The following is a 23,547-nucleotide window of genomic DNA, read 5'->3' on the forward strand; positions in this document are numbered from 1 at the left end:
GGTCGGGTTTTTCGGATTTCAGTTCTTTTTTATAACACCTCATAGATCCCATTCTTGTAAATTTGCAAGTACGGGTCGGGTTCGGATATAACACATCGGGTTAGGATCGGTTTTGTATCACATCATAGAACCCATAAAGTAACCATATATCATTTGGATTCAGATTATATCGGATCAGTTCGGATATACCCGAAATGAAATCTAAAATTTAAAAACAAAACATAAGAAATATATACTTATTTATATATAATTAAGTTTTTAAAGTGGTTATTTAAAATTTAAATACTTATTGTTAGATACCATATCAAAATAAATATGAAATTGAATATTTGAAATATATATTCATGTTTCATATAATTACATTGTATACTCCATCCGTTTCATAATACTTGATGTTTTGCCTAACTGCACAAAGATTAAGAAAATTAATTTTTTCTTAAAAAAAATTTAAAGATATAATTTTAAAATCAGTTAACCAATTATAAAAAAGACGGTAAAATCTAATTGGTTGAACAGTTTCCAATAAAGTTAAAGTTAACCTTAAAATCTCAAAACTTCATGTAAATTGAAACAAAATAATCCTTCTAAAACATCATCTATATTGAAACGGAGGGAGTAGTTTGGACATTCGGACCGGTTTCTTCGGATATCTTTTCGGATTTTTTTATTTTTCTTGTTTTCGGGTTACCCGTTCGGGTTCGATTAATAACACTTCGGGTTCGGATATGTTTTGTACCACCTTACAAGATCCATTCGGGTATTTTTTACATTTCAGACCAGGTACGGATCGGATTTTTCGGTTCGGGTTCAGTTCGGATTTCGAATTATGGATTTTATGATCAGACCTACTAGCAAGTATTTTAACGACATATATAGTGGTTTATAAAACCCTAGTTACGTAGTTACAAAAGCTTCTTAAATGGATCATAAGTTGGGCTTCACTATCGGCTTCTATACATACAACGGGTTCGTGTAATATGGCATCGTTTATTGTTTTCTTTTATAAGTTTTGTTTGGTATTAATATATGCTGCAATTATTCAACATAAATCATGGTCCTACAGTTTTAATATCGGAAAATACTAAAAAAATATGTTTCATATAATATTCTTTAGATATCATTTTTCTTCTTCTGTATGGTGGAAGTGATGGACATTCACTGAATGGGGTTAGTCCAGAAAAGTTAAAAAAGAAACGAATTTTTGTATGGTTGTTAACTTGTTATAAGCAATAAGCAATGTATTATTGAATATCAAAAGTGAATTACAATCCCAAGGACCTTTCTCCTTGAGTAAACTGAATCGCAGAGACAAACCCTCTCACGACTTCAATCTTCTCTAACAAACTTTCATGAGAAATTATCTACAACAGACTCTCATTATTTATACTTCTCTCCACTCACCATCAATTATCTTCACTTCCCTCCAATTCCTCTGCCACGTCATCTCATATTAAGCCTTTTTTTCTCAACTCCTCTGCCTCTCTTCCTGATGTATACTCTCAAGGGTCTATCAATACCCCCATCCCCCCTCCCCCTTCAGGTAAAATCTGGTCTCTCACATGGATCAGCCGATAGGATTTATTGAAAAAAACACACATAGAGCCATGATTGCTCATAACCAGGTAAACCTTTCCACTGGATTAATGCCTCCAAATGAATGTGTGAATGTTTTTCTGTTTGACTAATTTAAACTGTGTAATAATACTAGTATATATTAGATTCTTTTAAACATTTCAATAGCAATCATCAGGCAAAGACAAAGATACATTATAAGAATATTAACTCAAGTACCAAAACATGAATTATACTGTTCTTAACTGTGCAACAACAATCAAATCAAGACTCAAACTCAACTGAATAAAATTAAAGACAACTTTCTTTAACAATCGAGACCTAACGGTTGAGAACTCAGCAGATCAAATCTCTAGCTAGGTCTTGGATCCATCATCATCGGTCTCCTCCTTGTCTTCTACCACAATATTAATTGTGTCTTATGACAGGAGGAGGAGGACAGTACTGAAGCATATGATGTAGCCTTGGTGCAAACAAAAGGATGTTTCAACAGATCCGCTGCGGTGGCTCTGCGTGAGGGCTGCAACGCCATGCACCGCCTCAAGAAGTCATTGGCCAGCGGAGATACAAGTCTCGGAAGCCTCCACTTGTAAAAACATTCTCCCAACTTCACTGGACGGCCTCCATACATCTGAAGCACAACACACCCTAGAGCCCACATGTCAACAGCCGGTCCAATCATCTTCACTCGGTTGGGTCCCAAAGACTCAGGGGGCATGTACTCCTTTGTACCGCCAGACAAGGAGGACCTTGGATTCGTACAAGAAGGCTCCTTAGATAGACCGAAGTCAGCAAGCTTGAGATCCCACGGCTCTCCGACAATCTTGGAAGGAAAGAGGAGAACGTTAGCCGGCTTGAGGTCGCAGTGAACGTAGCCGTGAGAGTGAAGAGCCTCGAGTCCTTGAAGGATCATGAGAGCAGCGCGTCCGATCATAACCTCAGGCATTGGTTGGCCAGAGAAGTGGGTGATGAAGTTGTGGAGAGTACCTTTGGAGGCAAACTCCATGTACATGTAACAATGGTCGAGGTTGATACCTATGTGAAGATTAGGGTTTGTGGTTTGGACGATGCGTGGATGGTTACGGAAACGAAGCATGATCCTATGCTCTTTCTTGAGACTCTCCATGTAAGCTATCGGAGATGATTTCTCAGCGTGTAACCGGTGTTTGGAGTCTCTTATGAGAGTGACCGAACCAAAACTACCTCGGCCAAGTACACAGACAAACTCTAGTACTGAAGAAGATTGGCCAACAACATTCGGAGCTTTGCTGATGTTGTTGTTGTCTTCTCTAATCATCACCATCTTAGTCATTCTCTGTAACTAGGGTTCTTGACTCTATTGTGTTTTGTTTTTGGTCTGAGAAACAAGTAATCGAATCAATGATAGCTAGAGGAGTCTCTAGCGTTCTTATATATATGAAGCTACTTGAGTACGTTGTTCACTATTCGCTTTGGGTTTTCACTCTTTCCTTTTGTTTTTGTTGTTTATCGTGTTTAGTTTTTTAAACTAAATTATCATGTTTAATTTCCTTTTCAGTTTCTTATTCCTTTTTTTTTGGTTATTCCTCAAAATCTAAATTGATTTTCATATTTGCATTCTTATATATCTTATTTATGATAAGCTGAATCTGTTACAAGTTGTTCACTATTTTCTTTTTAGTTGTATCTTTCCTTTTTTCTTACTCCTCAAAATTTAAATTGATTTTAAACTGATTTTATTGCTTTTTAGGGTTTGGTTTTTGATTTAGTTTTAAGATTTTAGTTTTTTCAATTTTTAGTTTCTGATTTTTCTGTAGATTTTAGCTTTTAGAAAAACTTGGACGATGATTTAGATTTTAGAAAATTTTAGTTTAAAAAATTTAGATTAAATTAATAAAGAATAAAATAATAAGAATAATAATAAAAAAATTTAAAGCAATTAAAATACATTATATTATCACCAAAAACATACATACAAAGATAATTATATAAAACTGCATGCTCTTAAAAATTTCAATTTTATTGAATATTTCGAAATTGATATTTAAAAATACTACAATATGTTATTTAAGTAATTAATTATTAAAAATAAAGAATTAAGACCAGACAGTTAATGGATTTGGGCACAAATATTTCTATTATTATTAATTTTCTGTAAGTACTTTATATAAAAGTTAATTAAAATAGTAAGGTTTAAATAAAATTTTCTTTTGAAATTTTCTGAATTTATTAAATTTATAAAAACAGGAACTTTGTTATTGTATATAAAATGATACTTTTCTAAAATCTAAAATTAATAGCAATATTAAAAAAATTGAAAAACCGACATAATTTGATGAAAAACTTAACAGATGTAGTTTTTGGATTTTCTTTAAAAATTAGGAAAAAAAATAAAACTAGTTTCCTTTGATTGAAGGAAAAATATTTATCTTTTCTTCTTTTTTTTTGGTCAAAGGAAATCTATTTATTTAAGAGTTTGATTGGGTAAAAGGTGGTTTTTTTCAAAAACATACCCAAAACCACTTCAAGATCAGTACATAATCAACACCTTAACCTGGCTTATGAACTTGTGTTTGTACCAATAAACGTTTTACTTCACAAAATCGTATTTTAATTCTTAATCATTAGCTCACTATACAAGTTTGAGTTACAAACCTTTACACCGGTTCAATAAACCACATTCATTTAAGAAGAATCCAAAACTGATATAATAGATGGCTCGGCAGTAGATGCAGCCCTGACTCCAAGTTTTTGTTTGGTATTTAATATATGCTGCAATTATTCAACATAAATCATGGTACTACTGTTTTAATATTGGAAAAATACAAAAAAAATATGTTTCATATAATCTTCTTTGGATATCATTTTTCTTCTTCTTTATGGTGGACGTGATAGATATTCATTGAATGGGTTAGTGGTAAGAGCTCCAGGTATGAGTCTATTAAAGATCCCAATGACTAAACCAAGCTCAGTGGCTCAAGGTGTGTCTATGTGGGAATGGTCTGGCTCTGCATTTGATGAAGGAGAAAAAGCTGCTAAGTGGTTTTCAGATTATCTTGGCAAACAAAGCCGTTGGTTCGGTTTGATAAAGGTCTTGGCCTTTTTTTTTTTTGTTCTTGTGAATATTTTATTTGTAACATATTTTGGATGCATAGATTTGACGTCAAGTTTTCTTAATTTTGATACAGAAACTGAAACTAGGCCTTCACCTCCTCAGTTTGCACCAGATTACACCACAACATTTGCAAATACGTTTCCCTTTATTGGTTGCCTCTCAGGTAAGCCTATATTGATATCTGTAAAGTATAGTATGCATTTAATCTTCCTCTTCTGTTGTTTTGTGATTAGGGTTCTTTAGACTAACTGAATACACTTCTTTCAGAACCGGTGCCTATGAACCGTTTTCGACCCAAGTAAGCTATCTTTGTTCCTGAATTCTATCTTCAAGGATGGTTGTTTTTCTTCCTAATCTTGATTTTCTTGTTTCTCTTGTAGTATTATTGTGGATAACTGTGATCCTTTCGGAGAAGATCTCTGGGATGAAGTCATGATAAAAGAACTTGTCTTCCAAGGAGTTGTTAGGCTATGTAGCCGCTGCAAGGTGAATATGACGTGAACAAGTAAAACTAAAGTCAGATTGTTTCACTTGAAGTGTTTTTTTCAACTGTTTTGTTATTTCAGTTACCATCTGTGAATCAAGAAACTGGTGTTTCCGGATGCAACTGAACCAATTGAAACTCTGATGAAATTCTGATCAGACAAAGTCTTAATCCCACACAAGAAACCGCATGGAAAGGTGAGATATTGAAAGACCTATAAAAGATCTCAAGTTATCTTGTTTGTACATTGATGCTAAATCGATTTCGATTTCGGTTTATGACAGGTTTTCTTTGGTAAGGATATGGTTTGGAATTGGCACATTACCAACAACAACCAAGGCAAAGGTAACAAGACAATCAAAGTTGGAGATTCCATCTCTGTCATAAGGAAGATCCCTCCCAGGGCTGAAGCACCTGTTTAAGTCATAAATGTAAACATATGTTATGTTGTGTAATAATCTCAAAATAAAGTAAGGAGAGGCATGCTTTCTTGCTTATGTAGATTATTAAAAACTGCACTTGTTAAGTGATTCACCAAGTTGGAATTGTATTTTCTGTTTGAATAGATCTTGACCTTTGAGAACCTGAAGAACTTGGAGCAAATATACTATCAGCGAAGAAACCAAAATGGGACATTTAAACTCTTTTTACTCATAAGAAGAAAGAGCCAAAATGTGCAATACTACAATATATCAGATTCTTACTTAAGATAAACTCTATTTTTTTTTAACATTTCAACTTATCAGACTCCAAAAGCTGTTGAACAGCAACCAAATCAGGAAGCACAATAGCTCCAGCTTCCCTCCAGTCTTTAGCAGCTTCTGTCTTAAACCTATCAAGCAACAAAGCATGCATCCCAATACTCTTTGCCGGAACATAATCTTTACGCATACTATCTCCGATATGCAAAACCTCTTCAGGCGCAATGTTCCCAGCTCTCTCTAGAGCCAACTTGTAAATCCTCGGATCTGGTTTCTCCACCCCTTCAATACCAGAGAACACCCCAAAATCCCACTCTCCCTAAAACAAACCAATCAAGCATATGAGAAAACTTGAGAATCAACTTCGAAAATCACAAACATATTTCACAGTGAGAGAGACTTGTTCAATACCTTGTTCAAACCCAAGGCAGGTAAAATAACTTCTTGATATCGATACTCGGCGTTGCTAACAAGTCCAACTATAAGACCTTTCTGGCGTGCCCATCTCAAGAAGGGGCGAGAATCTTGAAAGACAGAGTAAGGTGCAGCAGAACCAAACGTTGAATAGATTCGTTTGAACACTTTCTCAAATGTCTCCTCATCATACTCATATCCTGCCTAATTTAAATATCAAAACCCTCCCTTCAACATCAAAGTAGGTAACATATGCTTTAACATGAAAATCTAAAGAATCAAATTAGCATATTACCTTGACAAATGAGTCTCTGACAACGGTTTTCCACCAGACAAGGTTTGGTATTTTGGCGGAGAAACCGAAACAAGGGTACTTTTGAGCCATGTCAGTGTAAGCTAGCTTGAAACCTTCATGGACACGTTTGTAATCAGGACAGGGCAAGCCAATGGCTTTAGCAGCCATACAATAGTAATCACCAAGCTCTCCTTTGTAAGCTATGAGTGTACCAGTAACATCTACTGTGATACACCGTAACTTGGATAAAAGAGACATGGCTCCTCCTGTCATCTTCTCTCGCACTGTAAAACCAAAAAAAAAAGGGAGATCAATTTAGTAACACAAAAGATTTGAAGTTAATAACACAAAAATATGATCAATTTATAACACAAGTGAGCTCCCTAATGGCTAATTTTAATTTCTTCGCCTGCTGCCAAAAAAATTATTTTTGATGTGAGTTTCATTGGACGAAGATTTACAGAGAAAGATCTGATTCTATTTCATGGGTTTTGCCCAAAAGTGCTCTGATTGATTAAGACAAGAATCAAAATAAATGATGGAATCGACATAAATGTAGGGACACAAAGAGGAAAGCTTTATCGCAAGAAAGCAAACAAAAAGCACGAAACTTGAAGTACCCACCAGAAGCTGAGATTCGGGGGAACACTTTGGTTTCTTCTTCAATTGGGTTATATATCTTCGAAAGCTTTAAAGCTACACTGAAATGAGATCACCCAAGTCCCTTTGTTGTATGTATATATATTACACGAAACACACAGAGAAGTTGTTGAATAGATGCGTGCTCTCACGTGTGGGTTGCGCACACAGAGACAAATTAGGCTGGCAGCTAATGGATTTTTTTTAAAACAAGCTTCTTTGATTTTGGTGTTAAGATAGATTTCTTGAGATATCGGACACTCTTAAAGGTTACATTAATTGCTTATTTGGAGACCAAGTTTGAGGATATTTTCGTAATTTACACACAAAATGAAAATAATTAATCCATTGGATGGCATGATAGTGGCCTGCTGTTTTGTCTTTAAACCAGAAACCGGGTTCAGGTTTTCTGTTTATTCCTATAACACGTTTTTTTTGTGTTTCTACAGATTTTTTTTTTAACTGTACAACTATTAAATGATGTGAAACAATATTACACAATCTGGCAATATAAACAACGACTTGATCATTCTCTTTTTACTTTTTGTTGTCGTAAATGTTAAATTTTATACCGAATTTTCTTTTTTTGACAGAAATTAAAAAGATGACTAATACCAAAAAGACCAAAGATCTAAACAACTACAAAGGAAGAGAAGTATGTGTTGGCAAGAAAATAAGGCAAGTCTTGTTTAGAAGAAGTTTGATATATAATAGTTAACAGTCTTGACTTTCTTAGAATAACGTTTTATACAAAATTTTGATTGGGTACACAAGTAAAAAGGTCCCCATACTAAGAAATGAGAGAGTAATTAAGTAGGATGTTTAGCCTAACCATTTTTCTAGAATATTGAATAATAATAATATAACTATTGTATTTGTAAATACAATATCATATTATCTCAAACAAGAAATAAAGACTACGCAATACACAGTTTAACCACAGAGACACAAGAGCCTGAACCTATCTCTTCAGTGGTGAAAAATAATGAGCAATGCTTGAGGAAGCAGAACCATCACCTTTGCTTTTACCAGCGTTAGGCCGTTTATTAGGACGTAGGAAACTCCTGAATTCTCTTTGAATCTCATAGGGCAACTCGTCGAAAACAGACTGATCGATTTCACCAACCTTGTATCCCCATTCTGTTTCTCTTCTATCTTCCACCTCTTGATTCACTTCACTACTATGGTTTGTGGAGCTACTCAAGTTGCCTCTGTTACTTGTTAATGACACTGTTGAATCTTCTCGAGTCTCTTGCTGTGATTGAGGAGTTGCATTGTAATTCTTAAAAATATCGACAATTGAAGGCATTCCCTAAGAACATATAAACAAAACAGATTCTCAGAAAAAGGCTGAAGGTTTGTGTATTACAGAAACAAGCAAAGAAACGGTTATAAACTAGCATACCCGATTCTTCTCCTTGGAGTTGTTTATCTTCCGCCCAATTGTCTTCGTTTGTGTGCCTGATTGGGTTGGAAACTCCTTTGCTTCACTTGATTGACAAGAGGCATCCTGACAAGGAAACTGCACAGTTGGTTCTTCAATGGTACAACAGTTACTTGATAAAATAGCTTGATAAGCTCTTGAGTCATTCAAACTATACACAGAACCTCTTCAAATTTCTAATCTCTTGAAACTGATAACTTAATTGTGCCTGGTTGTGTTTGGCCTTTTTTTCTAGAGAGATGAGAGTAAAAACTTTCGGGTATAGATACCTTTTCAGGGACCATGTCCATGTTTCCATATGAATTGTCTAAATCAGGCGAAGTATCAGTTATGCTGATGTCTTTATTAGGCATTGCTGCTTCGGTTTCTGCTGATTTCTGTTCAGAACAACTTTCACTAGCTACACAAATTGCAAGACAAAACATGAAATTAAGTTGATTCAAGAACAGTTCTGCAAATACACAGGAAGACTCTGGAATACCTGAGGGAGTCATCGCTACATGTTCTTGAGGACAACCACTTTCTGAACTTGAAGGAATAGTTGATTGACTTTGAAAATATCTCATTATCGAGCTTGTGCCCTACGAATAAAACATCACTTCTACCAGTACAGTGTAGAAAACAAGCTACATGTTCGATAGTGGGAAATATATAGAAGATATTTTAGATGCTATGTGAACTTACAGATGGTATATCCACGATCTTGCTTGCTGAAACAGAGAGTCCTGTTATTCTCCATGTTTCTTTCTTATTGCCTTGAGGTTTAGTCCCGAAAGGTCCCATGTATTCACGCAACGCAGCTTGGAACAAGTTAAAGGCATCTTCCTGAATCTTGGTTACCCCATATCTCAGAGGACATGATTTTGAAGGAAACTTCTTTTGCGAATCTGAATCCTTTGACTGCATAGTATTTTACCAAAAAATGATTTTAACTCCACAAGGGTATATAACTAAGCAAAACATTTGTGCAAACAACAAATACAGGAGAAAAATAAGTACTCTGAAAGCGCTAGCATGAAGGGTAAGGGTGCTTGCAATCCGCTTATTCTGCTCCAAGTCAGAACTGAGACGCTCGTATAGTTCTTCAGAAAGCTGATTCAGCCAATGCTGGACCTAAAAGTATTAACAGATTTTTATTAAGATAACAGTTATATGGTATAAGTAAATAATCTGGCTGAGATTCAAGTCTTACATTTGAGAGTGACCTCAAAGCACGAGGTCCAGGAAATGTCTTTCCAGAACCATGGCTTTTGGGGAGAAGACGGCCTTGCACTTCTTCCCCACTGATCCCTCTTGCAATATTCCATAACCATGTACTACAAGGCACATCAAAACAAGTATTGATAACCTTAGTTACAAACAAGCACAAGTCCCACATCCTTTTAAGTTTATGTTATAAAGCACATAAGTGGTCTTTTAGGTAACCAGATTCATATTTTGGCAGGCTAATCTTCACTAGCCTAAAGAGTCGATGAGAACAAATTTCTATCTTTTCAAGATTTATTATTACCCAGTATTTATTCCGTAATGTTCTTGCAGCTTCGTTTCAGAAAACTGCAACAAGTCACTCACAGTGTCAATTCCCAAGTCAGTTTGCAAGCTAGTTCCCAGCTTTCCTCCCAGTTGTTTCCTGCAAGATACATAATTAGAGTATCTAAATAATTGCCGACAGCAACTAACAATCTTATGATCATGGGACAGAGATCAATGATGCAATTCCAAGGTTAAGACATGTTTAAACTTTTTTAGAACATACGGATAATAAATACCAAACCTTACATGTTTATACATAAATTAACATGTGTATAACACAAATGATTTAATTCTTATAAAGAAAATATCCACTGGGGGTCAGTAAATAGGGTCTAGCTTACTTACATTTTCTTTATTGGCAAAGAACTGAGAAGTTCCTCTACAGCTGCGTATGGTACAACAGTTTGCTGGGCAGGTTTGTTCATTCCACTAGCAAGTTTGGCTAGCATCTGCTTGTTAAGTTACATGTTGTCACTAAAAGTAGCAATAAAAGGAAACTAAAACATACAAAAGAAATCGCTTCTTGCCTTGTTATGGGCAATGCCAGCAGAACAGCTAAACTCAGTCTCCTTCAACACTTGTTTCCGTAGTTCTGCAACAATGATGATTCCACAACCTAATAACTTATCACGACGATCAGCATCTTTTCTACATATCCAATCACGGACACTCTCCTTAAAATCATCTCCATCCTGAATCAAAGCAAAAAAAATCTGTATCACAACAGTAGAAAACAACTTAGGATCAAATATATTAGAAGAATCTCAATCAAACCTCTCTGCTCATTCCAAGAATATGGGATTTAAGAGCTTCTTCATCTATAGATTCCAAACCCTCTGGAGGCGCATCGGCGAGCATGCTTTCAGCTGCATCGGTGAGGTCAAGATACACTTCGTCAATGGAAGCCCTCTCACATTTACCGCTTTGTGCTAGAATCGAAACCACCTACGGAGAGACATAGAAGGGGATAACTTTAGCATATAGTTAGAGACACAAACACAAACATTTTAAGCATACTTCCAAGTTCCAACAACCTCTGAACCGGCACTGCGATAGGTATTCAGGTCAGCTTTACCACGAGCGACAGGAACTTGAACCAACTGAATCTCAGGGCAAGCAGCTTTAGCCTCTTCACCTCTCATGGACCTGAAAATTTCATCCTTTAGACACACAATAAACAAGATTTGATACGATTGGGAGGAGGGGAAAGAAGCATATTATTGAATTAGACTAACCGCTTGACGCCACAACTACGTGCTTCGTAGCTAACAGCAATCAAAGCACCACCTTGCCATTCATTGTACTGTACAACAGCAGTAGGAAGTCCTCGCAGCTCCGGTTGCTTCCGTTGCTCCACTAATCAGGTAATAAAAGGGCACAATTTTAGACAAGAAAAAGGAGATAACTTAACATATAATCCCTAAACGAAGTCAACAGAGGAAAAAAAAAAACAAAACCCTTTTTCCAGAAGTTGGAAACCCAGAACGCCAACAGTTATTCAAATTCGAAAGAGCTTATAGTAATCCATTGGGACCTTCTCTCACTTAAGTGTATAGCGACATTAGGGTTAGATAGGTAAGGAGACCTTGAACGTAGAAGCAATCCATGTCGACATGAGCGATAACTCTTGCATCCGATGTCTCTGGTCTCGCCACTGGCATTTTTTTCTATAGCAAAATTGAATCTTTCTTTCTACATAGTAATCTGAGAAAATCGAGAGGGGAACAAGAAAGGGGTTAACTTTTTCTGAGAGGGTTTTCTTTTTTTTTTTCTCGGGATAGCGCGCGAAAATAATAAATAGCAAAAACCCCTCAAACTATTCGCTTTTGATAGAAAGCCCCTGAACCACTACCTAACCTACAAAACACCTTCCATCAAATCTAAACGAAACTTTAAGTAAAAGATTATTCTCGACTTTAATATTTGTTTACTTTTAATAACACTACTAGGCTCGAATAGCAAAGAGGAAATTTAAATCATTAGGGATGATATAAGAAAGCAATATAAATAATGATCAATTTGAAGGTTCTTCTTCTCGTCCTCCATCTTCTTCTTCTCGTTCTTTTCCATTTTCCGATTTCGGAAGGTTCTTCTCTAATTCTATGTAACTAACACTTGTAGTGTTGGGTTTTTGAAATTACCATGTAAAGGTTTGGACTTTCCCTCATAAAGTGTTTGATTTGGCATTTTAATGTCTTATTCTCTGTCTAATCTTTACTTGTCTTATAAACGGTGAGCATTGTTATCATTTTATGTTGTGTGATTTTTGTAGTTACATGGAAGTGAAAAATCGGAAACTACAGAAGCAATTTGAAACCAAGGCTTCTAGTGGTGTTTCGGGTTCTGAGAAGCTTATATTCCAAGGGGTTTCAATCTTTGTGGATGGTTTCACCATTCCTTCCCATCAGGTTTACCTCTACCGCTTTGGTTTAAATTACTCAGGATCCAGTATTTATTTGTACAGATCTGTGGTTTAACTGTGTTTACATCTGTCTAGGAATTGCGAGGTTACATGCTGAGGTATGGTGGGAGATTCGAGAACTACTTTTCTAGGCGTTCTGTAACACATATCGTCTGCAGCAATCTTCCAGATAGTAAAGTCAAGAATCTACGGTTAGTGTCCTTCTCAGTTTCTTACAAACTCCCATGTTCGTTTATTGAAAAAAGGTTTCTTTTTTCTTTTTCTAATCAGGGCATTCAGCAGAGGGTTACCTGTTGTGAAACCCTCATGGATAGTGGACTCTATCTCTTCCAACAGACTTTTGGGATGTAAGTCTACACCAGACGATCCAGATTCACTTAAAACCATGCAAAACATATTTAGAAATTTTTTGATTTTATAATTTTTGTCATAACTGCACAAAACTCTTTGGTCATCTGGTTCAATGCTCTTTTCTGTCTTTATCACATCACAGGGGTTCCTTACCAGCTAGATCAACTGAATGATACCCAGCCAAAGTTGTCTGCGTTTTTTGCACCCAGAAGACTTTCCAATCCGCCGGTTACATCTTCTCAACCTGAAACTGGATACAGTGAAGCTGAAGACGGAAGTTCAATTATAGCAGGAGATTCAGAGGAATCAAGAGACCACGTTGCTGATGAAATTGATGGCGTTTATACTGAGAAGACTACCCCAGAGATGACTGCACAAACAATAACTCACGATCTTAAATCTTCTGAAGTGAATGCAGACATACTTGGTAGCTATGACAACGATGAGAAAGAACTTAGTAGTGAACTCCAGTCCACCACCAATCTGCCTTCTGCTTCGGACAACAAATCCTCCCATGGAAAACCGGTTGCACCTGCTGGTGGATCCTCTGTAAGGCGCCATTCAACTCTCGAGGACCCCAATTTTGTTGAAAACTACTTCAAGGTAAATCTTTATAGAAACATTGTTAGCTAGGGTATCTCTTACGAGGCAATTTCTATAACTTGGTGTCTAGGATGCATGGTCTTACAGCAAAGCAGACTCTGAAGATGCATTTTTCCATATTTAATTTTGTTTCTGCAGAATTCAAGGCTGCATTTTATTGGAACATGGAGAAACAGATACCGTAAAAGATTCCATGGCTCTTTTAATGGACTTAAATGGGCAGATTCTGGCCAGAATACAGCTGAAAATGCCAAGAAGTTAACCATTATCCACATCGATTTGGTAATTTGCACACTCTAAGCAGTTTTCTTTATCCTATGTAGGGGAAACAAAAGAAAGTCCTGGCCTATTCTCTTTTCTGTATTTTCCCACAATACAATAAATATACGTTTAAGCATGAAATTAGCCACTAAAGAAAGTGAAGAACAAAAAAATGCTTGAAGCTTGCGATTAGGATTGCGTTTTTCTGTTCTCACTTTCAGTTGTTGCATTCTAATTATTTAAATCTGTGATATGATCCCAGGATTCCTTCTTTGTGTCAGTGGTAATCAGGAACCGTCTTGAATTACAAGACAAGCCCGTAGCCGTATGTCACTCAGATAATCCGAAAGGAACGGCGGAAATTTCCTCTGCAAACTATCCAGCTCGGGCTTATGGTCTGTCTTATACTAAAGTAATCTTTCTTAAGCTTAGTTAAGCTATGGGTCATTACTTTTCTGCTTATGCACTAACTTGATGCAATTTTCTAATTCTAGGAGTCAAGGCAGGTATGTTTGTAAGACATGCCAAAGACCTTTGTCCTCAGCTTGTTATTGTTCCTTACAACTTTCAAGCCTATGAAGAGGTATTTTTTGGAGTTTAGTGTGTCTTGTTTGTTGTCGAGTCGGTACAGCATGTATGACATTGTAACTCAATCGCAGGTAGCTGATCAGTTTTATGACATCCTGCATAGGCATTGCAGAAAAGTTCAGGTCAGCCTTCAAATAGATCCTTTTTCCAGTTGCTGGCGTTAACCTAATGTTAAAAATAATGTTTCTTTTTTGGTGTTAGGCGGTAAGCTGCGATGAAGCCTTTTTAGATGTCTCGGATTTGAGAGATGTAGAACCTGAGTACACAGCATCAACAATAAGAAGAGAGATCATTGAGACTACTGGATGCAGTGCAAGTGCTGGGATAGGCGGTACTATGCTAATGGCTCGCCTTGCTACCAGAGTTGCTAAACCAGCCGGTCAGTTTCATATCTCTGCTGAGAAGGTGATTTCTGTAAACTGCTTTCTATTTTTAGTGTATATATGTTTGTTCAGTGACTTGTGCTAGTGGAAAGAGGTCTATGGACTATGAGCTGTGGTTATTTTCTTGAATGTAGAAGCCATTTTGTATAGAAGCTCGGTTCATGATAGTGTGTGCCGTTTTTGCAGGTAGAGGAGTTCTTGGATCAGCTTGCAGTCGGCACACTTCCTGGTGTAGGTTCTGTGTTGAAGGAGAAGCTGGAGAAGCAAAATATTCAAACCTGTAGGCAGTTACGTTTGATATCCAAGGTAAAACATCTTTGTGGTTGTAGACATGTCTGGAAGCCAAAAAATCGTATTTTCCTTAAAAGAGCATGTGATTCTCGTTTAGTGCGCTGGCCTTATACATAGTTAAATATAAATTTTCCAAGAAACAGTTTGGCACCAATATTTTACTTTGGTTAAGCTTTACATCGAAATAGCTTTTGAAGTTGAGAAAATCACCATATACAATTTTACTTACTACAAAACTTATTTTGAGAACATTCTACAATTACAAGGAAAGTGGAATTGTTATTGAGAAAAAGTGAAATTGTGACAATCATGATAAAAAAAAATCTATTGGGATTTGCAGGATGCTCTTCAAAAGGATTTTGGGGTGAAAACCGGTGAGATGCTTTGGAGTTATAGCAGAGGACTAGACCTTCGGTCTGTTAGGGCGGTGCAGGTCTGCTTAGCAGTTGACTCACTCATTTGTTTTACATTTCCTAGTTTTTCTCTCTATAGGTGATATTTTTCTTTTGACATGTCTTAAATGTGAGCTTTTAATTTAGCTCAACCAGTAACCTGGAGATTTTTTATTTACAGGAGAGCAAGTCCATAGGGGCTGAAGTGAATTGGGGCGTAAGGTTTAGAGATCAGCAAGATGTATGTATTCTCGTGAATTATGCCTTTTCTTGCTTTTTTTCCAAACATAATTCATTTGATGTTGAACCAAGAATGGCTATGGTTGCTGACGGTTGCAGGTTCAGCACTTCCTCCAATGCCTATGCAAGGAAGTTTCTCTGCGTCTGCAAGGATGTGAAATGATAGGACGCACTTTTACTCTTAAGGTATTATGCCTTCTCTTAATTTTATTGCTTTAAAGATATGTAGTATTATGCTTTTTTCACAGCATCGCATTGGGTATTATATGCCATGCTGAAAGCATTTATCATGAGATAAAAACATTGAAAGTTCGTGGTGCTGTTTCAGGTAAAAAGGAGAAAAAAGGATGCCGAAGAACCTGCAAAGTATATGGGTTGTGGAGACTGTGATAACTTTAGCCGTTCTATCACTGTGAGTGGGTACCATAAAAGTTCGAAACTAGGATGATAGTTTTCTTTTATCTCACAGTTGCTAAGTGCTGTAACTTTTCATATATGCTTGTGCAATCCTTAAAGCCTGGCTGATTAACATTGATGCTATAGGTTCCTGCCGCTACTGATGACGTAGAAGTTCTACAGAGGATTTCAAAGAAGTTGTTTGGGTCATTTTGCTTGGGTAAGTGGGCCTTATCTGCTTTTTTGAAGATGGTTTTGTTGTAGCTTTTACCCTCAGTTGAGCCTATTTAAGTCCTTCACATGAAATGCAAGAAGCAGCTTATCTGAATTTTCAAATGTTATAGAAGATGGATAAGAGTCATAAGATTAGTTTGAAAGATTAGATGAACCTGTGGCTAGCTCTTGGCGATTATCTCCCTTATTGCCACTCTATCATTTCCTCAAGTAGATGCATTTAATTATTTTATCGATTTTCTGGGACCATTTTATTGACTTGTAGAAGCTTAAAAGTTGCAAATGATATTTTACAGTACACGACTGTGAGAAATCCCTGAGAAATCTATTCTTTTCTAGCAAACTGTTGAATTGCTTGCAGCTTTTGCTATTTTGTTTCTTTTTCGTTTTAGCTATTCCTTGAATTTGGATTATTAACCCTCAACTTTTGTTTCTCTCAAGATAGATGTTAAGGAAGTTCGTGGGGTTGGGCTTCAGGTCTCTAAGCTTGAGGGTCCAGATCCTTCTAATAAAGGTAGTTTCCTAAAACTCTTCACTATGACTTGTCTGTATGTGTGTTTATCTAGAAAATCAGAAAAAGTTAATTTAATTCCCAAACACTGTTGTCTCGACATTCATTTGATATTTGTTCCCATAACTCTCAAGGTTCAAAGACTCTGACATCATGGCTCAACTCTGCGCCTGCCTATGTCCAAACAGAAAAAGATGATAATGTCTTTGCTGCAGAAGTTAGAGAAATCCCAGGTAATAAATGCTCTTTTTAGTCCACACAATGTCTTGGTTAAGTTGATAGCTGTGAAAGCTGCTTCCTTAATTACTATCTTCTAGCAGATTGTAAGAGGCGTGATACTGGTGGAGTTTCTAGTCTCCGAGAATGTAATTCAGCAGAACCCTCAGTTCAGTCAGATGATACAAATTCGTCCCTGCCGCCCATGTGTCACCTTGACATGGAAGTTCTAGAGAACCTTCCTCCAGAGCTCCTTTTGGAATTAGATGGAACCTACGGCGGGAAGTTGTTTGAGTTGATTGAGAAAAAACGAGGCAAAAGAAAAATCAACAGCGATTCTTCACACGTCTCCTTGGATGAACCTCATGTAGCGCATCCTCCTATTGCAAGAGAACCTAAAGAGCGTGGCATCGAAATGAATGATTTGGTGCCGTTATCCCTTAGTCAAGTCGACGTCTCTGTGTTACAAGAATTACCTGAAGAGTTGAGAGCTGATGTACTGGGAGCATTTCATGCCCACCGGAGACAACAGTCATCGTCAGATGCTCCCATGGAGACTGGTAAGAAACAAGATAAGGAGACAACATATATAAATGACGCTGAGAATGAGATTGGATTCTCAAGTAGCTCTCTCTGGTTTGGGAATCCTCCTTTGTGGGTAGAGAATTTCAAAGTTAGCGGCAATTCTACTTTGGAGAAAATGTCAGAGATATATTACAAGGTGGCTCAGTCAAGGCCTATGTTATCTACGGTGCTTCAACGTGCTATTTCAGAAGTCGGGAGTTTTCATGATGAAAGTGCCAGTGATTTGGAGAAAACTGTATACGATGTGTGTGAATTTCTTAAAGAGTACGTTAAGATCAAGGTAGAAGGTGATATTGAGGAGATATATCTCTGCTTCCGCCTTCTGAGAAGGTAAAATTCTATTCATAGATCTTTCTTACACCTGTAATCAATCATGAATATGCCTTTGCATTTTTGAACATTCTGACTATTCTGATTCCGTTCAAAGATTTATTTTATTGTTCATAGATTCTTACCACTTTTGGTGATGATTATACTTTACCTTCAGATTAGCTGCAAGGAGCCAACTCTTCCACCAAGTCTGTGAGATTGTGTCTCCCTTTATTCAGGTCAGTGCAAGCTTTCCATCTACATTATAAATGACTGTGTAGTTCCACTTTGGATAAGCTACGTTTTGAAATTAAATCATTTGTGAATATTGGAAAATGGCAAAGTAATCAGACTTCTTTTTCTTCACATAGGCCTTGATCAGTGAACACTATGGAGGAAGCTTGAGCATACCTTGAAATGTCTTTTTTCCTGGAAGAAACCATATGCTTTCAAATTGCTCTTTGGCTGGATGCTACTGAAGAATGCATACTTGCAGGTGCATTCTCATCCCTGTTTATCCATCAATTTCATTTGTTGCCTTCCTTGCCGACCAAGAAAGCTGTGAATATAGAATTTTGAATTTGGACATTGCAGAAGAATGTGGATCCTCAAGGGCATCGTGGTGAATGCACATGAAGCAGTTTAAACAGTCATATGGAAGTGATTCAGACCTTAAAGAACAGAGCCACCACTCTCTTTTTCTGTTGATAGAAATGTGTATATTCAAGAAACAAACACCCCCATTGTATTTAATAGCACACTTTACAAGTATAGTGTTGTTCATGACTTCTTGTCATGTAAATTAACTACACTCCTTTGTATATTTGTAGCTTTATATATAATTTAAAGTTATATATGAAGAGTTGAAGATATTCATATTTTAAGTTAAAACTATGGTTAGCAAAAGGGCTGCATAATGATTTTCCTCAAAGGTATCACCAGCCTCGCAAGCAACATTGATCCCGTCAGCTTCGACATCAGCATCATCCTCACCATCGCTCAAAGTTATTTCAGCATTCGTCTCTTCTTCCTCCAGGCTCATATCTTTTAGGATGAAAGAAAGCTCCTCATCACAGAAACTTCCTTTGAAGAAAGGCCAAGTGGCAACACTATAATGCCTTGGCTGAACAAGAAATGTAGCAAGATCAAGAAGATGACAAAGCTGGACTTATACAAGGACTCAACAAATAATCAGATGTCTAAAGACGCTGAGCGAAAGCGTTCTAGAAAAGGATATGAGATCAACAAAAACGACTCTTGGGCTTATATATTCCTCTTATCCATACCATATGCAAGCTTTCATTTGTGTGTTTTGGGTAGATGTGTTATGTTCTTCAACCTGAATGTTGTATCAACGAAGGATGCTCAGCTTCGTGGGATTTTTGCTCTTCCTTGAGGCGCAAATGTATTTTCAAACAAATTAGAAACCATCCTCTGATCATCTCTGGAACAACCTGTTTAAGAAAACCAACCTCCTGATCGTTTTTAGTTTAATCATTTCAAGCACTGACTTCTTGTCATAATCTTTTAGGTTCTATAGTCATGATTCTCATGAACAACAAGTGCTTGTGAATGTTACTACTGTGTAGCTGTAGGCCCAATACCAATAAATGTGGTTAAAATTGATAATCATAAAATGTTGGCTCATTTTTCATAATATCCCAAACATATAAGGGTATTAGACTAAATAGTAAATATTAAAAAACCGCACGAAAGCCCTAAACCCATCACTGTGTAGAGGAAAGTCTCCGGCATCAATGGCCGCCATGCTCTCCCACCGTCTCCGGCGAGTTCTCCTCGCTTTACCCTCCTCTTTCCAACGACCCTTCACTCCAGCTCGCGTCTCCCATTTCCCTCCCGTATCGCCTCTGTTACGGCAAACCCTGGTGAAGCAACCAACGGAGTTTACTCAATCTCCGGCGAGATTGTTCTCGACGACTCAATATCAGTACGATCCTTACACCGGAGAAGACTCATTCACGCCAGATAACGAAGGATGTGATTTCAACCATTGGCTAATCACAATGGATTTCCCAAAGGAGAATCCTCCGTCCAGAGAGGAAATGATCTCCATCTTCGAGCAGACCTGCGCTAAAGGGCTTGGTCTAAGGTTCGAATCTGAAGCTTCCTGTTTTTTTTGTAAGATGTTTGTTAAAAGTTGATTGCTTTGTGTGTGTGTTTGTTTAGCTTGGAAGAAGCTAAGAAGAAGATATATGCAATTTGCACAACTAGTTACCAAGGCTTTCAAGCGACTATGTCTATAGGAGAAGTAGAAAAGTTTAGAGGTAATGATTAGGAGAGAAGCATTTGATGCTTTGAGAATGGACTGGATTTGATCTTTGATTGGTGTTTTTTTTTTAAACAGATTTGCCTGGGGTTCAGTACATTATTCCTGATTCTTATGTTGACGTTGGAAACAAGGTGTATGGAGGTGAGTTGTTTTGTTTCTATAGTCTAGAACGTTGTGGAGTATTGGTTTGTAATTAAGCTGTGTGTTTTCAATTTTCAGGAGACAAATACGAGGATGGTGTGATTACACCTGGTCCAGTTCCTGTCCCCACTAAAGAAGGATTTGATTCTTTGGAGAAGGAGAGTGCGTCGGAAGAAGGTAAAACTCAGGAAGCTCAAACGCAGCCAGTTCAGGAGCTAACCTCAGGACAAGTGTTAGGTCAAGGAAGTCAAACGCCTCCAGAGCAGATATTGTTCAAGCAAGATCAAGGAACTCTGGCTCCAATACAAGGGCAAGATCAAGGAAGTCGAATGCCTCCAGAGCAAGAGAGGAGTTTCAAGCAAAACCAAGGACCTTTGACTCCAATACAATGGCGACCGACCCCAAGACAATGGAAAGGTCGAGGTGAAGTGTCAACCTCAAGACAAGGGCCTTCATTTCAATGGAATTTCAATCGAGATCAAGGAAATCCCACCTTAGGACAAAGGCAGGTTCAAGGTAATCAAATACCTTCGTTTCAAGGGAGTTTCAAGCAGGGCCAAGGAACTCCGTTCGTAGGACAAGTGCAAAGTCAAGAAAGTCAAATGCCTTCATCTCAAAGGAGTTATAACCAAGGCCAGGGAACACCAATTTATGCACAAGAGCAAGGGAAAGGTCAAGGAAGTCAAACATCCTTCAATCATATGGGTTATAGCCAAGGACAGGGAGCTCAGGCGCCTCCATATCAAGGATCGCCAAGCAGTTACAGTCAAGGAGCAGTGGTGAACTACAACCAAGGGCCACCACAAGGCAACCTTACCCAAGGGACACATGAAAACTACAACCAAATAGGCAGAGGGAATAACACTCCGCAGAGTGGTGGAAACTATGGTCCTTCACAAGGAGCAGGGAGTCCAGGATATGGACACGGGCAAGGTCAAGGAGGAGGTCAGTTATTGTCTCCATATCAAGGGAGTTACAACCAAGGCCAGGGAAATCCGATGCCAGGGCAAGCTCAAGGAGGTCAAATACCTTCATATCGGATTGGTTACAGCCCAGGTCAAGGAGCTCCGGTGCCTCCATACCAAGTAAACTACAACCAAGGAACACCAGGAAATAATGGTCAATGGGCGTTTGTGAACTACAACCAAGGGCCACCACATGGTAACTTTCTCCAAGGACCACATCAAAATTACAACCAAGGAGCTCAATGGAATTTCAGTCCACCTAATGGTGGAAACTATGGTCCTCCACAGTTTGGAAATCAAATGCCCCAATATCAGTGGAGTTACAATCAAGGTCAAGGAGCTCCATTCCCTGGACAATGGCAATGTCCAGGATGTGGAATGCCTTTGTATCAGGGGACTTACTATCAAAGCCAAGGTACACCAAATCATGGACAATGGCAAGGTCAAGGATTTGCAATGCCTTCATATCAAGCGAGTTATAGTCACAGCCAAGGAGCATCGGTGCCTCCACACCAAGGAACACCAACCAGTAGCGGTCAAGGGACATCTGCAAACTTCAACCAAGGGAGTCCGGTGAAGTATATCCAGACGGGGGAAGGGAATTACAATCTGCAAAGTGGAGGAAGCTATGGTCCTACACATGGATCAGCAGGGTTTTCCGGACAAGGACAGAATCAAACATTTCCACAGAAGGATCAGAGAAATGTAGTAGGTGATTGGAGCAACAACAATAATCCTAAAGACCCAACTGAAACCGGCAAAGTAAGTTCTTGAACATAAGCGTTTAAGCTCATTTCTTGCTTAAAACTCCATAAAGCAGAATTATTCTTGTCTCAATTTTTGTTATGTATTTATGTTTATTCGATGGTTCCCTTTGTTTCAGATTCCACATTGAATAAGATCTATCTGAGGAGAGGAATGAATAAATTATGAAATTGGCAGCCGAGCATGAATCTTTCTGATTAGTGTCGGCCATCAATGAGAAGTTCTGTTTTGTACAATTAACTACAGTGGTATCTGCAGGCTGGTCTTAGGCTACACGGGTATAACCACTAGTGATGATTTTGGCGGACCCGAGTAAAAAAAGTTCATGTTCACAACCCAGCTAGCTAGCAGCTGTTTTTCTGTTGCCGTCGAGCAATTTGAACGTAGTTAGGTCTCAGCTTCTGTTTTATCTCTTCACAAGCACATGATGTACGTATTAAGGACAGTAAAGAGTCTAAAGGCTAGTGACACGGGGTTTTTGTCCTTTTATACAGTTGACTACTTGTATTTTCAATTTTTTTAAGTTACATTATCATCATTGCAAAGGCATTTTGCAATTAGTTCGTCCCTTTGTATTCATTTTCCTACAAAATATGAGATTCTTTCATTTACTTGGTTTCAGTTATCATGTTACTGAAGCATACAAATTTGAAAAGCAAGCTTTGCTCGAGTTCAAGTCTCAGTCTATAGAAAAAAGAGTTGTCGTCCTCTGCAACTAGAATTGTCAAATGAGCGGACTACCAATGGGTGGTCCGTGTCCAGATGATATGGCCACCCATATTGAATCCTAATTAAATAAATTTTGTCCAAATGGGCGAACCCAATTACATCCATCGACAAAGTTGAGCTTGGGCTTAACCAATTGGACAATGGACGGCCAAATAAAATAAAATATATAGGTTTAGCAAATTGGGGGAAACACACAATTTTTCTTTGGCTTCTTCGATTTCTTCGATTCTTCTTGGCCTTTTTCGATTCCTCTTCGCCGTTTTCGATTTTGAGTCTCCGATGAATCAATAGATCTGATTTCGTCATCTTCGGACTGTTTATGTGTGATTTGTGTTATGGATTTTCACTATTAGCTACTGATTCATATCTTATGTGTTAGATGGGTCTGTGCATTCTCGGTTATTGAATCACAAGAGCTCAATCCAAAGTCACGACTCACTACTCACGAGGGATCGATTTAGTCACGGATAACAGAATAAGGTGTGTTCTTCATGAGATCTATTTGATTTTGAGAGTGATCCACTTTCTCTGATCTTCTCGTGAATTTTGTACGTTATTTATTGTTGTTTGTGTGAATTTGTATGTTATTTCTCGGATTTGGTTCAAATATAAAACACATTACGAATTCGGTTGAACCAATTTTAAATTTGGGTTCAATCCTAATTTTGATTTTATTTGCAATTCAAAAGTATAAAATTT

At 37.6% G+C, this 23,547-nt stretch overlaps 6 protein-coding genes across 11 annotated transcripts; 3 read left to right on the plus strand and 3 right to left on the minus strand.

Moving 5' to 3' along the window:
- Positions 1-512: 512 nt before the first annotated feature.
- LOC125589812 (mitogen-activated protein kinase kinase kinase 20-like) lies at positions 513-4,383 on the minus strand. The gene has a single exon (XM_048762336.1). It carries the CDS (start codon positions 2,882-2,884, stop codon positions 1,970-1,972), a length of 915 nt encoding a protein of 304 aa, XP_048618293.1. The 5' UTR covers positions 2,885-4,383; the 3' UTR covers positions 513-1,969.
- Positions 4,384-4,504: 121 nt separating this feature from the next.
- On the plus strand, positions 4,505-5,572 carry LOC106409031 (mitochondrial amidoxime-reducing component 1-like). Its single transcript, XM_048764157.1, has 5 exons — positions 4,505-4,622; positions 4,740-4,829; positions 4,900-4,951; positions 5,047-5,152; positions 5,435-5,572. The coding sequence occupies exons 1-5, from the start codon at positions 4,505-4,507 to the stop codon at positions 5,570-5,572; spliced, it is 504 nt and encodes a 167-aa protein (XP_048620114.1).
- Positions 5,354-7,425, minus strand: LOC106391110 (haloacid dehalogenase-like hydrolase domain-containing protein 3). 3 transcript variants are annotated; one of them, XR_002660277.1, is made up of 6 exons: positions 7,185-7,425; positions 6,561-6,844; positions 6,263-6,469; positions 5,855-6,170; positions 5,686-5,742; positions 5,354-5,564 (listed from the first exon to the last, which is right to left on the minus strand). XR_002660277.1 is itself a non-coding variant. In XM_022707294.1 (5 exons), the coding sequence occupies exons 2-4, from the start codon at positions 6,831-6,833 to the stop codon at positions 5,877-5,879; spliced, it is 774 nt and encodes a 257-aa protein (XP_022563015.1). In that variant the 5' UTR covers positions 6,834-6,844; positions 7,185-7,425; the 3' UTR covers positions 5,354-5,742; positions 5,855-5,876. The 3 variants fall into 3 exon arrangements, 2 of the variants coding, with proteins under 2 accessions (XP_022563015.1, XP_013687132.1); XM_022707294.1 differs by having other exon boundaries at positions 5,354-5,742; XM_013831678.3 differs by lacking the exons at positions 5,354-5,564; positions 5,686-5,742 and having other exon boundaries at positions 5,779-6,170.
- A 595-nt stretch (positions 7,426-8,020) lies between these two features.
- LOC106391119 (DNA polymerase eta) lies at positions 8,021-11,970 on the minus strand. Of its 3 annotated transcripts, none has more exons than XM_013831696.3 (14): positions 11,762-11,970; positions 11,412-11,532; positions 11,211-11,322; positions 10,951-11,121; positions 10,704-10,868; positions 10,522-10,625; positions 10,154-10,273; positions 9,836-9,959; positions 9,643-9,756; positions 9,328-9,543; positions 9,125-9,224; positions 8,913-9,043; positions 8,605-8,709; positions 8,021-8,511 (listed from the first exon to the last, which is right to left on the minus strand). In XM_013831696.3, the coding sequence occupies exons 1-14, from the start codon at positions 11,835-11,837 to the stop codon at positions 8,161-8,163; spliced, it is 2,010 nt and encodes a 669-aa protein (XP_013687150.1). In that variant the 5' UTR covers positions 11,838-11,970; the 3' UTR covers positions 8,021-8,160. The 3 variants fall into 3 exon arrangements, with proteins under 3 accessions (XP_013687150.1, XP_013687142.1, XP_013687158.1); XM_013831688.3 differs by having other exon boundaries at positions 8,605-8,721; XM_013831704.3 differs by having other exon boundaries at positions 8,605-8,721; positions 11,711-11,885.
- Positions 11,971-12,170: 200 nt separating this feature from the next.
- LOC106391142 (DNA repair protein REV1) lies at positions 12,171-18,818 on the plus strand (the record flags this gene model as incomplete). The annotated part of the gene is made up of 22 exons (XM_013831717.3): positions 12,171-12,262; positions 12,449-12,584; positions 12,674-12,789; positions 12,869-12,945; positions 13,092-13,552; positions 13,691-13,834; positions 14,076-14,208; positions 14,308-14,396; positions 14,473-14,523; positions 14,603-14,806; positions 14,971-15,090; positions 15,416-15,508; positions 15,649-15,708; positions 15,807-15,893; positions 16,036-16,119; positions 16,251-16,323; positions 16,783-16,851; positions 16,983-17,081; positions 17,169-17,979; positions 18,137-18,197; positions 18,330-18,454; positions 18,553-18,818. Coding segments are annotated over 21 exons (3,105 nt in total), but the record flags the coding sequence as incomplete, so codon positions are not given.
- An 826-nt stretch (positions 18,819-19,644) lies between these two features.
- Positions 19,645-22,730, plus strand: LOC106391150 (multiple organellar RNA editing factor 4, mitochondrial). 2 transcript variants are annotated; one of them, XM_013831738.3, is made up of 5 exons: positions 19,661-20,068; positions 20,146-20,243; positions 20,324-20,389; positions 20,468-22,116; positions 22,238-22,730. In XM_013831738.3, the coding sequence occupies exons 1-5, from the start codon at positions 19,716-19,718 to the stop codon at positions 22,247-22,249; spliced, it is 2,178 nt and encodes a 725-aa protein (XP_013687192.1). In that variant the 5' UTR covers positions 19,661-19,715; the 3' UTR covers positions 22,250-22,730. The 2 variants fall into 2 exon arrangements, with proteins under 2 accessions (XP_013687199.1, XP_013687192.1); XM_013831745.3 differs by lacking the exon at positions 22,238-22,730 and having other exon boundaries at positions 19,645-20,068; positions 20,468-22,128.
- The last annotated feature ends 817 nt before the right edge of the window (positions 22,731-23,547 follow it).

The sequence above is a fragment of the Brassica napus genome, chromosome C7 (genome assembly GCF_020379485.1).
Source record: "Brassica napus cultivar Da-Ae chromosome C7, Da-Ae, whole genome shotgun sequence".
Lineage (NCBI taxonomy): Eukaryota > Viridiplantae > Streptophyta > Magnoliopsida > Brassicales > Brassicaceae > Brassica > Brassica napus.